This window comes from Plectropomus leopardus, chromosome 19 (genome assembly GCF_026936395.1).
Source record: "Plectropomus leopardus strain MGB_pleo_1.0 chromosome 19, ASM2693639v1, whole genome shotgun sequence".
Lineage (NCBI taxonomy): Eukaryota > Metazoa > Chordata > Actinopteri > Perciformes > Serranidae > Plectropomus > Plectropomus leopardus.
Window position 1 is genome coordinate 30415698 of NC_142194.1, and position 15691 is coordinate 30431388.

The 15691-nt window shown below is 43.9% G+C and overlaps 1 protein-coding gene across 8 annotated transcripts in view; it reads left to right on the forward strand.

Annotated features, from left to right (window-relative positions):
• The window catches only part of rbfox3a (RNA binding fox-1 homolog 3a), a 939385-nt gene that overhangs the window by 822256 nt on the left and 101438 nt on the right, over nucleotides 1-15691 (forward strand). For 7 of the 8 annotated variants that reach the window (XM_088070025.1, XM_088070027.1, XM_088070024.1 and 4 more), the window contains one exon: nucleotides 843-989. In XM_088070025.1, coding sequence (XP_087926151.1) covers nucleotides 843-989 — 147 coding nt within the window. The remainder of the gene's footprint in view (nucleotides 1-842; nucleotides 990-15691) is intronic. The other variant, XM_088070022.1, reaches the window with a different exon arrangement.

A 15691-nucleotide genomic window follows, 5' to 3' on the forward strand; every position in this document is an offset into this window, starting at 1 on the left:
CCGTAATGCTAGAGCAACATGAACTACAGTATGTTGGCTGACTTGATTTCCATGGCCACAGCATGTTGTTGCCTGACAAAAACATAGGATGGTCTCTCAAAATTGTGCTTAGAGATGCATTGTTGGAGATGTTGAATCAAGACCAAATTATGGAGCTGCTGTGGAGTTTGTACATCTTTTGGTTTTCTTGGTGGCACTGAATCTTGGCACTGAATGTAAATAATGCGGTGTGGAATTGTCCAATATGAGCATGCTGTGCTTAAAAATTGTGCTCAAAAGGTTAAAAAAAGGTGCTCTCTGTGTTCTTAGTGAGGTCAGTCAAGCCTCTACTAACCCTTCACTTTATTCCTCTCTTCACTCGCTTCACTCTCACTCTCTTCCTCACCAAGGCCCAGTATAAAGTACGCTTTGGTGTAGACATGTTGCAGGTTGTTTAATGCTTTCCTTATTCCTCTTAGACAGCTTCCTGAATCACCCAGGGCACATAGCAGTGCCAGGAGAGCTGAGGGAGAGGAAGAGAGCTCTCCCTGACCACAAATTTAAAGCTCCATAGAAGGAGTGATGTTTGAAACAACTCTCTTTGATGCCCCCTTCCCTTCGTCTTTCATTTTAACACACTTCTCCACTTTCTGAATATTTTACCGCATTGCTCTGAACAATCCTCCTCTGTTAAACAGGATCTGTTTTGTCATGGTGCTCCAGCTCCTTCTAGTTTTCCATGTGGGACATCAAGTTGAACAACCCTCCTCTCACTTGTGTCTTTTTGTTTTTAGTACTTTAAAGAATCTTTTTTTTCAACACAATAGGAGCTAATCTGTGGCCCACTGTGTGTTTCCCTGCAGCAGCCAGAGGACGTTGCACAGACGGAGGGATCCCAGCAGCTCCACCTGCAGTCCAGTGATTCATCAGAGAAGCAGCAGCCCAAGAGGTTACATGTCTCCAACATTCCTTTCCGTTTCCGAGACCCTGACCTCCGGCAAATGTTCGGGGTGAGATGACAGCTGCACTACACACAGACACACACAGATACACTACAGGACAATCATATATATATATGACTGATATGACAGATCTACTCTACATGAACTTGTAGCAAATATAGTCAAACAAAATAAATAACAAAGATATTCAATATTAGAACTGCAAAAGCAAATTAAGTAAATCTTCAATAGAGGGTCAAGACAGTTATGAACAGATGACATTAATGTTCACCTGTTTCTTCTTTCCAAGATGTAATTTGGTAGTAAGAACTTGTAGTTTCAAGATAGATAAATATTTTTCTGTACTTTTTGGATCATTTCTTATTTGTTTTATACTTTTCTATTTTCTGCTTTTTTTCTTTTCTTTTTTCATTGTTGCTTATTTTCAGGTAATTTTTTTGTACCTTTTTATTAATTTCTGGCTAACTTTTGGACTTAATGAGTTGTTAGTTCGCTCATTGTGTTTCCCGACGTTTTTGCAGAAAATCAAACCAATTTGCTTAGGTCTCAAAGGGTTTATATTTATTTTAAGAGACATGCCAGTAAATATGGCCATCCAGAGGTTATACATTCATTCACAAGTGGACTTAAGACTTCAGACACACAAACTGGTTTGGCAAAAATAGACTGCGTGTAGAGAGTAAAGCAAGCAAGTGAGACTCTTTATTAATGTGTCCAGTGGATATTGACAGAATGGCTACAGGGACAGCTGATTTTCTTTAAAAGCTGCGATGGAAATGTTGTGCAATGTCAGATGGACATTGGGGATAACATAATTTGACACCCTGGGCCATCTATTAAAAATGGCCTGTGTGTGTGTATCTTTTATATTTCAGTCAGTGAAGTCATGATGTACTGATTAATTGTTGGTGATTTTCAGAGCATCTATTCCATCTATTATACATGTATGTTTGGTGTCAAAGCTCTGTCTTTCCTGAACCACCTCACAAGCCTTGCTCCATGAAGCTGTATATAATTCACACCTTTACCCCTGTATGCCCTCTAATCCAAATTAGGCAGAGCTTATTAATGTTTCATCTCCTCTGCCCGTCATTAAGTGGTCATTGAAGAGTTGGAGTGCTGGATGCTCCACTTCTTTTCACCCATGTCAAAGACGCATTTAGTGCACAAGCAAATGTAGGAAAGAGACAACATAGTTATTACCTTGCTTTGCCAATGTACAGACCATCTAGACAGAAATCATAAGATTTGAAATCATTTGTCTTAGCAGGCATTATGGCAACTTAGTCCGTAGTCCTCTCTCAGTTGTAAAAGGATCATGATGTTAGAAAAACTCATGATAGAAAAAGTTGAATTATTGCAGTTGTCCAATTAAAACTGTACTTTAAAAAGGCATGTAAACATGTTTGGGTTTTTTTCAACAATATTTTTATTTAAGTTTTGGTAATACAAAAAAGTGCAGAAGAATTGCACATCAATATACAATTAAAGGTGCAAGCAGCGATGAATGAATGAACACCGACTGATGCTACTATGTCTCTCTGAGAAAGGGCAACACTGCACGCAGCAGTGAATTAGTGTTTCCCCACTGTAGTGCTGAGGCTGGAGAAGCCTTTTTCCTGTTGTATGTAGGTGGAGCTATAACAAAGTATTGACATGTAGATGACTTCAGGCTGTGACACTCGGAACGCTGTGACGCAGCATATGAAGTCTGAGATGGATTGGACCATGCAAACTCAAATGACAGCAGCTTCCTATGTTCTTTTGGAATATTATCAACTGTTGCCCGCTACAGTTGATAGTCATCTTTTTGGTTAACCATCCAATCTGGCTGGTAGAAAAAAAATCTACCAGCCATCCATATTTTTTACTAGACAAAATATTAAAAAGCTTTTTTTCCCTCACATATAGATTTATTTCAATAAATGTAATAGAGGTGCTATGCAAACTTAAAGAGGAGGTCAGAGAGAAATATAAAGTCAAAGTTATCATAAAAGTCTCATCACCACAGCCTTTGCGTGAAAATGAGTTTCCTCTGGTAAGCTGTGATGCTGTGTATCCGTCCAGGGCTTTTATTGTGAAAGGTAGGACTGGAATAAGCTACTGTGCTACTGCACTGACGCTGTCAATGTGAGAGCCAAAAAGAGTTTGCAGTGTTGGCTGAAACTACGGGGCCTCTGTCTTAATATCTCATAACTTTCGTCAGTATGCATGCAGCGTTAGCTTCCAACAGACCATCCATCCATCCATCCATTTTCTTCCGCTTATCCGGGGTCGGGTCGCGGGGGCAGCAGCCTAAGCAGGGAAACCCAGACTTCCCTCTCCCCGGCCACTTCATCCAGCTCTTCCCGGGGGACCCCGAGGCGTTCCCAGGCCAGCTGAGAGACGTAGTCTCTCCAGCGTGTCCTGGGTCTTCCCCGGGGCCTCCTACCGGTGGGACGTGCCCTGAACACCTCACCAGGGAGGCGTCCTGGAGGCATCCTAATTAGATGCCCGAGCCACCTCATCTGGCTCTTCTCAATGCGGAGGAGCAGCGGCTCTACTCCGAGCTCCTCCCGGATGACCGAGCTTCTCACCCTATCTCTAAGGGAGAGCCCAGCCACCCTACGGAGGAAACTCATTTCGGCCGCTTGTACCCGCGATCTTGTTCTTTCAGTCACTACCCAAAGCTCGTGACCATAGGTGAGGGTAGGAACGAAGATCGACTGGTAAATCGAAAGCTTTGCCTTTCGGCTCAGCTCCCTCTTCACCAAGACAGACCGGTGCGGAGTACGCATTACTGCAGACGCCGCACCGATCCGCCTGTCGATCTCCCGTTCCATCCTTCCCTCACTCGTGAACAAGACCCCGAGGTACTTAAACTCCTCCACTTGGGGCAGGACTTCATCCCCGATCCGGAGGGGGCACGCCACCCTTTTCCGGGTGAGAACCATGGTCTCCGATTTGGAGGTGCTGATTTTCATTCCAGCCGCTTCACACTCGGCTGCGAACCGATCCAGTGAGAGCTGAAGGTCGCGGCCCGATGAAGCCAACAGGCCCACATCATCTGCAAAGAGCAGAGACCTAATCCTGAGGTCACCAAACTGGACCCCCTCAACACCCTGGCTGCGCCTAGAAATTCTGTCCATAAAAGTTATGAACAGAATCGGTGACAAAGGGCAGCCCTGGCGGAGTCCAACCCTCACCGGAAACGAGTTCGACTTACTGCCGGCAATGCGGACCAAGCTCCGGCACCGGTCATACAGGGAACGGACAGCCCGTATCAGGGAGTCCGGAACCCCATATTCCCGGAGAACCCCCCACAGGACTCCCCGAGGGACACAGTCGAATGCCTTCTCCAAGTCCACGGTCCATGTGGACTGGTTGGGCAAACTCCCAAGCACCCTCAAGGATCCTGCCAAGGGTCCAGAGCTGGTCCACAGTTCCACGACCGGGGCGAAAACCGCATTGCTCCTCCTGAATCCGGGGTTCGACTATCCGGCGGACCCTCCTCTCTAGTACCCCGAATAGACCTTACCAGGAGGCTGAGGAGTGTGATCCCCTGTAGTTGGAACACACCCTCCGGTCCCCTTCTTGAAAGAGGGAACACCACCCCAGTCTGCCAGTCCAAGGGCACTGCCCCCGATGTCCACGCAATGTTGCAGAGTCGTGTCAGCCACGACAGCCCCACAACATCCAGGGCCTTGAGGAACTCCGGGCGGACCTCGTCCGCCCCCGGGGCCCTGCCACCGAGGAGCTTTTGACCACCTCGGTAACCTCAGCCCCAGAGATAGAGGAGCCCACCCCCGGGTCCCCAGACCCTGCTTCCCCAACGGAAGGCGTGTCGGTGGGATTGAGGAGGTCTTCGAAGTATTCCTTCCACCGATCCACAACGCGTTGAAGTCGAGGTCAGCAGCGCCCGTCGCCACCATACACAGTGTTGGCCGGAGCACTGTTTCCCCCTCCTGAGCGCGGATGGTGGTCCAGAACCTCTTGGCCGTCCGGAAGTCGTTTTCCATGGCCTCGCCGAACTCCTCCCATGCCCGGGTTTTCGCCTCGGCGACCGCCGCCGCACCCCACCTGGCCTGTCGGTACCTGTCTGCTGCCTCCGGAGTCCCACAGGCCAAGAAGGTCCGATAGGACTCCTTCTTCAAGCTTGACGGTACCGCCGGTGTCCACCAGCGGGTTTGGGTGTTGCCGCCCCGACAGGCACCAACCACCTTACGGCCACAGCACCGGTCGGCTGCCTCAACAATGGAGGCACGGAACACGGCCCACTCGGACTCAATGTCCCCAGCCTCCCCCGGGACATGGTGGAAGCTCTTCCGGAGGTGGGAGTTGAAGCTCCTTCTGACGGGAGACTCTGCCAGACGTTCCCAGCAGACCCTCACTATGCGTTTGGGTCTGCCAGGTCTGACCGGCGTCCTCCCCCTCCATCGGAGCCAACTCACCACCAGGTGGTGATCGGTTGACAGCTCCGCCCCTCTCTTCACCCGAGTGTCCAAGACATACGGCCGCAAGTCCAACGATACGACTACAAAGTCGATCATTGAACTGCGCCTAGGGTGTCCTGATGCCAAGTGCGCATATGGACACCCTTATGCTTGAACATGGTGTTTGTTATGGACAATCTGTGGCGAGCACAGAAGTCCAATAACAAAACACCACTCGGGTTCAGATCGGGGGGGCCATTCCTCCCGATCACGCCCCTCCAGGTCTCACTGTCGTTGCCAATGTGAGCGTTGAAGTCCCCCAGCAGAATGAGGGAGTCCCCAGAAGGAGCACTCTCCAGCACCCCCTCTAAGGACTCCAAAAAGGGTGGATACTCCGAACTGCTGTTTGGACCATAGGCACAAACAACAGTCAGGATCCGTCCCCCAACCCGAAGGCGGAGGGAGGCTACCCTCTCATTCACCGGCGTAAACTCCAACGTACAGGCACCGAGCCGGGGGGCAATAAGTATTGCCACCCCTGCCCGGCGCCTCTCACCAGTGGCAACTCCAGAGTGGAAGAGAGTCCATCCCCTCTCAAGAAGACTGGTTCCGGAGCCCAAGCCATGCGTCGAGGTGAGGCCGACTATATCTAGTCGGAACTTCTCAACCTCGCGCACCAGCTCGGTCTCCTTCCCCACCAGAGAGGTGACATTCCACGTCCCCAGAGCTAGCTTCTGCAGCCGAGGATCGGACCGCCAAGGTCCCCGCCTTCGGCTGCCGCCCAGCTCACATTGCACCCGACCCCTACTGCCCCTCCTACGGATGGTGAGCCCATGGGAAGGAGGTCCCATGTCACCTCTTCGGGCTGTGCCCGGCCGGGCCCCATGGGTAAAGGCCCGGCCACCAGGCGCTCGCCATCGAGCCCCACCCCCAGGCCTGGCTCCAGGGGGGGGCCCCGGTGACCCGCGTCCGGGCGAGGGGAACTCAGAACCATTGATTGATGTCATCAAAGGGGTCTTGTGAGCTACACTTTGTCTGGTCCCTCCCCTAGGACCTGTTTGCCATGGGTGACCCTACCAGGGGCATGAAGCCCCCGACAACTGAGCTCCTAGGATCACTGGGACACGCAAACCCCTCCACCACGATAAGGTGGTAGCTCAGGGAGGGGTTCCAACAGACCAGCTGATGGTAATAGTTTACAGATCAGGTGATGTCTCGTGCTGGAAACAGAGCTGCAGAACGAGTAGAGCTCGAGACAGCTTCATGCACAAGTGCAAATGACAGAGAGACAACAGGAACACCGGCACAGATCAACAACACGCCTCTAAAAATGTACTGTAGACTCAGCAGAGTTTATTATGTGACTATTTTGGAGCAAATATTTACTGGCCAATGTGGTGAATAACCTCCAGATTTTATCATATTTGGTGCGCGGAGGGTGTCTTTTTTTTAGACTCCGCCTGCAGTTTTTACCATGATCTCAACGCACAGTGATCACGCACATTATCGTGATAAATAAAATTGGTATGTGTTACTAAACCTCTCAGTGGTGTAGTGGACTACCTTGGTGTGGTCTTTACATTTTCTCTCTGGGGAACTCCAGAGCTCAACTTTCCCAGTACAAATGGTCAAGAGAAACTGTTTTATGAACCCGAGAGGAGTTAACAGAGGGTTCTAAATTAACTTTGTTGAGACTCCCCAGTTAACATCTGCAAACAGGTTCTGCTTTTAAGCCACAAAAAGTGTCAGCCTTTGACGCTTTAATGCTCAAGATGCCATGAGAGATAACAGTTTCATGGGGTCTCTTCCAGTTCACACCAGGGTGTTAAGACATCCAAATTAACTCCTGAGGTCATTCAGACCTACAAGAACAACTGTTTGTCACTTGTCTTTGACACAAATAATGAAGTCTCGTGTCCTCTTCCCCCCCTGCTGAGATGACAGAGGCAGGATATGTTGTAAACTCATTCTACATTCTTTTGTTAAGTCCAGCATTTAACATGACCACTTGGAAAAAAAATGTGAATTAAGGTAAACCTAGTTCCCTAATCTTTCTCCCGAGTAGGTTTAAGTTCATCTTTGTGTTTTAATGAGTAAGTAGAACCAACTCCCATGTCTTTATTATGTAATTTGAGGGAGTTAGGTAAAATCATATTTTATTCCTTTTCTGTGATGGAGCCATACTGCCATCTAGTGGCTTTGGTTATGCAGAATTTCGTAATCAACTTTATAGTTCTATTGAGTTTTGCATTTATTGTATAACATTAAACGGTAATCCTATATCTCAGTAATTACTAAGTTATTTATAGTCCATATTGGGAGAAAAAAAGCAAAGCAAGGGAATGAATGAAGAAATGTTATGTGTAATTACTTAATAAGGCCAAACCAAGGATCTTCAGAGCTGTGTATTACATTCATAGTTGCCTTTAGGTCCTCTAGCATATGTTTGTAATTACTGCAATAGGACCATAGTGGTGATGAGATATGTGATTTTATATGTAATGAGTCAAATTGAGTAATTCATCACAAAGTAGCTATGAGAAATAAATGTCTCCTAAATCACGTTAGATGCTCCAAAACTAAATGCCAGATGTGTGGTCGCTCGGTGCGAAGGTTCGCTACCCCGCCTCCCATTCGCATCAGAAAAATTCATAGATTAAAACTTAGTGAGCTCTCAGCTCAGCACTTCTTTCTATTTTCCCTTTCACCACGGCGCTTCTCTTGTATCCTCGCTCACACCTTTTTCTTTTCTTCAATTTTACAAGAGCTCACCAGAGCTTTGCTGAACTTTAACTTTTGAAGCCATTTTCTTTTCAAATCTCTTTGATGCTTTTCTTTATACCAGTTTTGGTCAGTAAAGACACCCTTGCATTTCATTTTAAGTAAACTCAAATTAATAATTTCAAGTGACTTTGTCAGCCCAATGGGACTACTTTTGATTATTTCTGCGAGTTTTAATTGAGAAGGACACTCCGCGATTCGCCATCAACTCTGCCATGGATCTAGAAGCAACACCTGCTGCACAAACTATCAGCATCAGTTGCCTGTCCTGAAAGACTTTGTTTCAAGACTTTTACTGGTTTGCCGAGGCGGACACCAAGGCCAGTCAAAGACCGCCGCACACCAACCTGCCCTGCCGCCATCGCCTTTCAGCGAGTCACCTCGTCTGGAAGACACGCAGCAGCTCTCTACTGGAGTGAAGCGATGACCTGGACCTCCCTGGAGAAGTCTAATCAAGTCTGAAAAAGTAGGCAGAATAACATCTTTTAGTGATCAGAGCTGATGTCATATAGCTAAGCTTTAACGCCAAATTTCTAAATTCTAATTTACCGTTCAGCGCGCATCCACGCTTTACGACGGTTTACGACGGTCACATATTTCTACCCACTATCATCCATAATTAATCATTTATATCACCTGAACATACATCACTTAGGTTCCCTTTAATTTGTTCACTGTCCTTTATATGTCACACTACTTCCTCTATTTATTTAGCCTAAATAAAATATTTCATTTATCGCCAAGTTGTTGTCTGTGGATATTATTTCACGAGAGAAAAAAGATCAATGTATACAGGATAAACGCTATAGATTGTGAAATCGATTAAAGTGATGACATGTTTTGAAACTGCTATAATTTAAAATTTAATTTTCTCCTAAATGGAGAGTGGTGCCCCTTTTACATTAACGAGTGCAAAATCCACATTCTAACGTAGTAATTAATAACGGCTACAGTGGGGAAAGATAAGGGTGGAGGAGTATTCTGTTTGATTTATAGTGTAACTACAGACTGGAACATTCCCCAAAATGTATATACAAAACAGTCCCTTAGTAAGCCTAATGGCTTTATTATAATCTGCCTCTTATAGAAATGTTCTGCATTTAGTGAGCGTAGCAGGCATGGGAATAAATGATAGTATATTTCTTTCCATATTCCATGGTGATATGAATACGTTGCTAAATGTCTGTCCTGGTGCTTTTTAAACATAATGCCGCCGGGAGGGTCCAAATAATCACTAAATAGTGATGAAGTCAGCATGTTAATAGTCCTCTCCTCACGTCACCCTGGCACCATAGATCGTCTTGTCCAGATGGAGCCATTGTTTATTAACTTAACAGTATGGATTTCAATGTGGTTTACTATGAAAACAACTCTCGACTGACAGCATTAGCATCCAGTATATTCTCCTGCTTTATGCTACTCATGTGCTTACAGAGTAAAAGGATAAACAATGGAGTACTAGAACTAGAACAGATGAAATCTGTAAGACTAGTTTGTTTTGAAACGGAGGCTAAAATTACAAAAAATATGAAAATTGAAATGAAAATGGCTGACTTCCTTTTGGGTTGAGGGCATGTCTCCAAGAGGCTTTTTTGTAGGTCTTGAGCTTGTAAACAGGTTTCTCAAGTTTCGTAGCTCTTGGTTAAATGGTCCGTGGGGGCTGCTTCATTAAAATTTTCTAGGGGGCAATGGAGAGCCATTTTTCACATCAATGCAAAAAAATAATATCAGATATCACAATTTAGGATTTCTAAATTTGGTGCCTTCTTGTGCATGCCCTGCCCCTCAAAAAGTGCTTTCTGTTTTATGGTGAATAGTTTATTACCATGGCAACAGCATGTGATGAAAACTCAAAAGGGTTTTTTTTGTGTATCATGAAAGTCTGCAGTATTATGACTGAGAATGAGGTCACTTGGGTTAACCTGCTCTCAGGGAGGAATCAAAGTGTAAAAAAAGTAACTTCCTGTTACCACTGGGGCGCTATGACTGCGGTTCATAATTGCACTGCAGGTGTCTTCAGGCCTGGATTCTCATCAAATGTGTGAAACTTTGTTAAGATCTGACCATCTGGAGTCAAGTTATGACAGTTTTTGATGTTATGTTGCAACATCGAAATTCGCAGTGGCGTCACAGGAACACTGTTAAGCTAAAATGGACAACAATTATTTCCGTCATCACCAACATCTTAATGATTTTTTGACACAATTTTGAGATCAATCACGTCAACTTCCTAGGAGCTGGACCTCTGGACCAACTTTGTCTTTCCTGTGTCAAAAGGTGGTGCTGTCAGTATTGATGAAAATTGTCATATAGATGTGATCAAAGCAGGATTGTCATCAAGCATGTAAAGTTTGATGCATTTTGGATCATGTACAATAAATTAAAAAAATACTTCCTGTTTGTGGCGAAACATGTAATTTCTTGGCCTTATAACATCCACACCATTAAGATTAGATCAAAACTGGTCACAATCTGGCCACATCAATTACAAATTTTGAAGTCCATCCATGAAATCTGTAGGACTATTGTTTCAAATTCCAACACCATGAAATCACAAAAATGACATTTCAATTCAAAATGGCTGACTTCCTGTTCAGTTTAAAGTATGGCTCCAAGAGGCTTCTTTGTCCGTTGTGACATCTATGTACCTCCAAATTTTCATTCCTCTACATGAAATGGTTTGGGCTGAAAGGGGCTGGCATTTAGGGGGCGCTACTGATCTCATTATTGACACCTATACACAACACCTATAAAATATAAAAAAAATTCACCAGTCCTCATAAGCATGCCAAGTTTCATGAATTTTCGAGTATGACAAAGCCCTCAAAAAAGCAATTCATTTGATGAAATAATAATAATAATTAAAGCTGCAAGCAGCGATGAACAGGCCCTCGCACCTCCGCACACGCCGGGGCTACTCGCGGGACGCAGACTGATGCGACCACGTCTCTCTGAGAAAGGGCAACACTGTGCGCAGCAGTGAATGGGTACTTCCTCTATGTAGTGCTAAGGCTGGAGATGACCTAAGTCACTTTAGCAGGTGTGTGTGTGTGTGTGTTGCCTGTGTGTGCATTGAGATCTGCCACTTACAACACTGTTGTGGGCAACATCACTCACAGCAACAAATATGGGAAAAAATGACAATATATTTCTCCTATTTCCTGATAATCAAGTCCCTAAATGTGTCTTTCGTTGCTGCTTAAATATAATGCTGCTAAGAGGGTCTGGAAAATTGATAAATACAATAAAGTCAGGTGGTTGGTAGTCCTCCCCTCCTGTACCTGGGAACCTTAGATCATCTTGTTCATATGCAGAAAGAAGAGGCCATTGTTTTTTTTACATAACAGTATGTATTTCAATGTTGCTTACCGTAAAAACATTCTGACTGACTGCACCACCGTCCACTTTTCTGCAAGACTGTTCCTTGAATCCTGAGAGTAGTTTAACAATGGAGTAAGAGCGAACTCTGACTCTCTCTCTTTCTCTCTCTCTCTGTCTCACTCTTACTCTCTCTCTCTGTGTGTGTGTGTATATGTGTGTGTGTGTGTGTGTGTGTGTGTGTGTGTGTGAGGTAGAGTCAAAGCTGCAGCGTCCAGAGGTGTGAAACAGGGATTTGCTCTAATCTGCTGCTTTTACAGCGCTGAGACTATGGTCAACAATAGAGTAAGAGCTCTATCTGCTGGACAACTATAGAATGCAGCTATTTCTAAAACAGCCCAGCATCATTTCCTGCATGATATGGTCTGTGAACAGAGTTTTCCTATCAGCGCATATGGGAAAAAATGTGAGCCAAGGCTGATTTGCGCCATTTTGTCTGTATAAGGCTTATATCAGGTGATAATATGGGTATTATGAAAAATCAGTCAGGTGCTAGCCAAAAATTTGCCCACATGTTTTCCAAGTTTTGTAGATCTAGGTTAAATGGACAGCTTCATTGAAAATTAGTAGGTGGCACTAAAGAGCATATTTTGGCACATGACAGCAAAAGGAATCATATCAAATAACACATCATAGGACTATTGATGTGTATGCCACGTTTCGTGAGTCTCCTGTTTTATGGCGAAGAATGCGGCAGAACGTCAACAGCTTTTGATGAAAATAAAAACTGGTCACAATTTAACATCACCAACTTTAGGAAATACTGGTGTCCAGATCTGAAGTCGATCAGATGAAATCTGTAGGACAAGTGTTTAATGAAACGGACACTAAAATTACAAAAAATCTGAAAATTAAAATTAAAATGGCGCACTTCCTGTTGGGTTTAGGGTATGGCTCCAAGAGGCCTTTTTGTAGGTCTTGGGGTTTTGAACAAGTTTCTCAAGTTTCGTAGCTCTAGGGTAAACGGTCTGCGGGGGCTGCTTCATTGAAATCGCAAAAAATGACATTTCAATTCCAAATGGCTGACTTTCTGTTGGGTTCAGAGTATGGTTCCAAGAGGCTTTTTTGTCTGTCCTGACATGTTCTATGTACCTATGTACCTAATTTTCATACCCCTGCATGAAATGGTTTGCCGGGGCTGGCATTTAGGGAGTGCTACTGAGCTCATTTTTTGACACCTATACATGATACCTATACAATACAAACATTTTCACCAGTCCCCATAAGTGTGCAAAGTTTCATGAGTTTTTGAGTATGGTAAAGCCCTCAAAAAAGCAAAACATTCTGTCGCAGGCTTATTCACAGCAAAAAGCATGGGAAAAAATGACAGTATATTTCTCCTTTTTCCCTGATGATCACAATCACAAAGTCTCTAAATGTGTTTCCTTTTTGCTACTTAAATAAAATGCCTCTGAGAGATTCTGAAAAATTGCTAAGTACAATAAAGTCAGCATGTTTGTAGTCCTCTCCTCCTGTACCCTTGAACCTTAGATCATCTGGTTCATTTGCAGGAAGATGAGGCCATCTGTTTGTAATGGTTTGGGTCCGTGCTGCTTGGTTAATGATGTGTTTGAGAGCGTTGGAGTCAGCGAAGATGACCAAAAGTGCACAATCACACTTGTCTGAGATTTCCACAATGCTCGTCGTTTATTACAATAATCACACATCAACCTCACAAAGCCCGGTTGTACGGCTACTATTTAATCATACATGAATAAAACAGTGTCCACACAAACCCTAACGTTACTAATGAGTTGAGAGGCGAAAAATAACACTGGAGCTTGGTCGCTGGTATCCGTTCTTGGTGAGAGCGCCGCTCAAAACTAACTCAAGAAAGAAACAAGGCGCCGCCTAGTGGCGTCATTCCTCTAGCAACGTAGCAATACGTCTTAAAGGTACATTGCACAATTTCAACTGTTACATGTTTTTTAACATAACAGTATGTACTTCAATGTTGCTTACCGTATAAAAACTCTGACTGATTGCACCACCGTCCACTGTTCTGCAATACTCTCTGTCACAATGTCCTTGAGTGTTTAGAGTAGTTTAACAATGAAATAAGAGAGCACTTTGACTCTCTCTCTCTCTCTCTCTCTCTTTCTGTGTGTGTGTGTGTTTGTGGTCAAACAAAGAGCTCTATCTAGTGGACAGCTATAGGCAACTATTTCTAAAAAACCCCAGCATCATTTCCTGCATTGTATGGTCTGTGAACAGAGTTTTCCTATCAGCGCATTTGGTAAAAATGTGAGCCGAGGCTGATTTGTTCCATTTTTTCTGTGAAAAGCTTGTATTAGGTGATAATATGGGTGTTCTGAAAAATCATTCGGGTTCTAGCAGAAATTGCAAAATTTGGCCAAAAATTTTTAAAAATTTTAAAAAATCATAAAAAAAAAATCATCAAAAAACATAACTTCCTGTTTTATGGCGAAGAACGCCACAGAATGGCAACAGCGTTTGATGAAATCAAAAACAGCACGCAATTTAACATCAGCAACTCTAGGGAATACTGGTGTCCAGGTTTGAAGTCGATCAGATAAAATCTGTAGGACAAGATGGTTTTCAAACAGAGGTTAGAGTTGCAAAAAATATGAAAATTAAAATTAAAATGGCAGACTTCCTGTTGGGTTTAGGCCATGGCTCCAAGAGGCTTTTTTGTAGGTCTTGGTCTTGTACAAATACTTCCCAAGTTTCATTGCTCTAGGTTTAACAGTCCGCGGGGACTGCTTTGTTATAATTCTTGTAGGTGGCGCTGGAGAGCCATTTTGGTACATCAGTTTGAAAAAATCATATCAGATATCACATTTAAGGATTTCTGATGGATCTAAAAAAATTTGGTGCGTTTTTGTTCATGCCTTGCCTCTCATAAAGTGCTTTCTATTTTACAGCGAATAGTGTGTTACCATGGCAACAGGGTGTGATGAAATCACAAAACTATTTTTTACTGTGTCATGAAAGTCTTTGCAGTATGACTGAAGATGAGGTCGCTGGGGTTTACCTGCTCTCGGGGAAACATCAAAGTGTAAAAAAAGTAACTTCCTGTGACCACTAGGTGGCGCTATGACTATGATTCAAAATTCCACTGCAGATATCCTCAGGCCTGGACTCTCATCAAATGTGTGAAATTTTGTTAAGATCTGACCATCTGGGGTCAAGTTATGACAGTTTTTGATGGCATGTTGCAACATCCAAATATGCCACGGCACTGCAGGAACGCCATTCAACGAAAACAGACATTATTCATTTTATAACATCACCAACATCTTTATGATTTTTTGACTTAATTTTGAGAGCAATCAAGTCAACCTGCTAGGAGCTGGACCTCTTAGTGTAAAACTTTTTCTTTTTTGTGCCAATAGGTGGCGCTCTCATTATTGATTGAAATTTTCATATAGATGTGTTCAGGGTGGGACTGTCATCAAGCATATCAAGTTTGATGCAGATTGGATCATGTGCAACTGAGTTAAAAACTACTTCCTGTTACATGGTGAATTATAATAATTGTAGCGGTTATTAATAACTACGTTAAAATTTGGATTTTGCACTCGTTAAAGTAAAAGGGGCACCATTCTCCATTCAGGAGAAAATTAAATCTTAATTTGTGACAGTGTTAAGACATGTCATTACTTTAATCAATCTCATAGTCTGTACCGTTTATTCTGTATACATTGATCTTGTTTCTCTCATGAAATAATATCCACAGACAACGACTTGGCGATAAATGAGGATAATTTATTTAGACTAATAAAATGAAGAGTAAATAGATGAAATAATATGACATATAAAAAGACAGAGAATACATAAAAGGGAACCTACGTGATGTATGTTCAGGTGATGTAAATAATTAATTATGGATGATAGTGGAGGAAATACGTGACCGTTGAAAGCGTGGATGCGCACTGAACGGTGACGTAGAATTTAGAAATTTGGCATTAAAGCTTCGCTATACGACATCAACTCTGATCACAAGAAAATGTTATTCTGCCTACTTTTGTCGACTTGATTAGACTTCTCCGGGGAGGTCCAGGTCCTCGCATCACTCCAGGGGAGAGCTGCGGCGCGTCTTCCAGACGAGGAGACCCGCTGAAAGGTGGCGGCGGCCGGCAGGTGGAGTCGGTGTGCGGCAGTCTTTAACTGGCCTCGGTGTTCGCCTCAGCGAACCAGTAAAAGTCTTTAAACAAA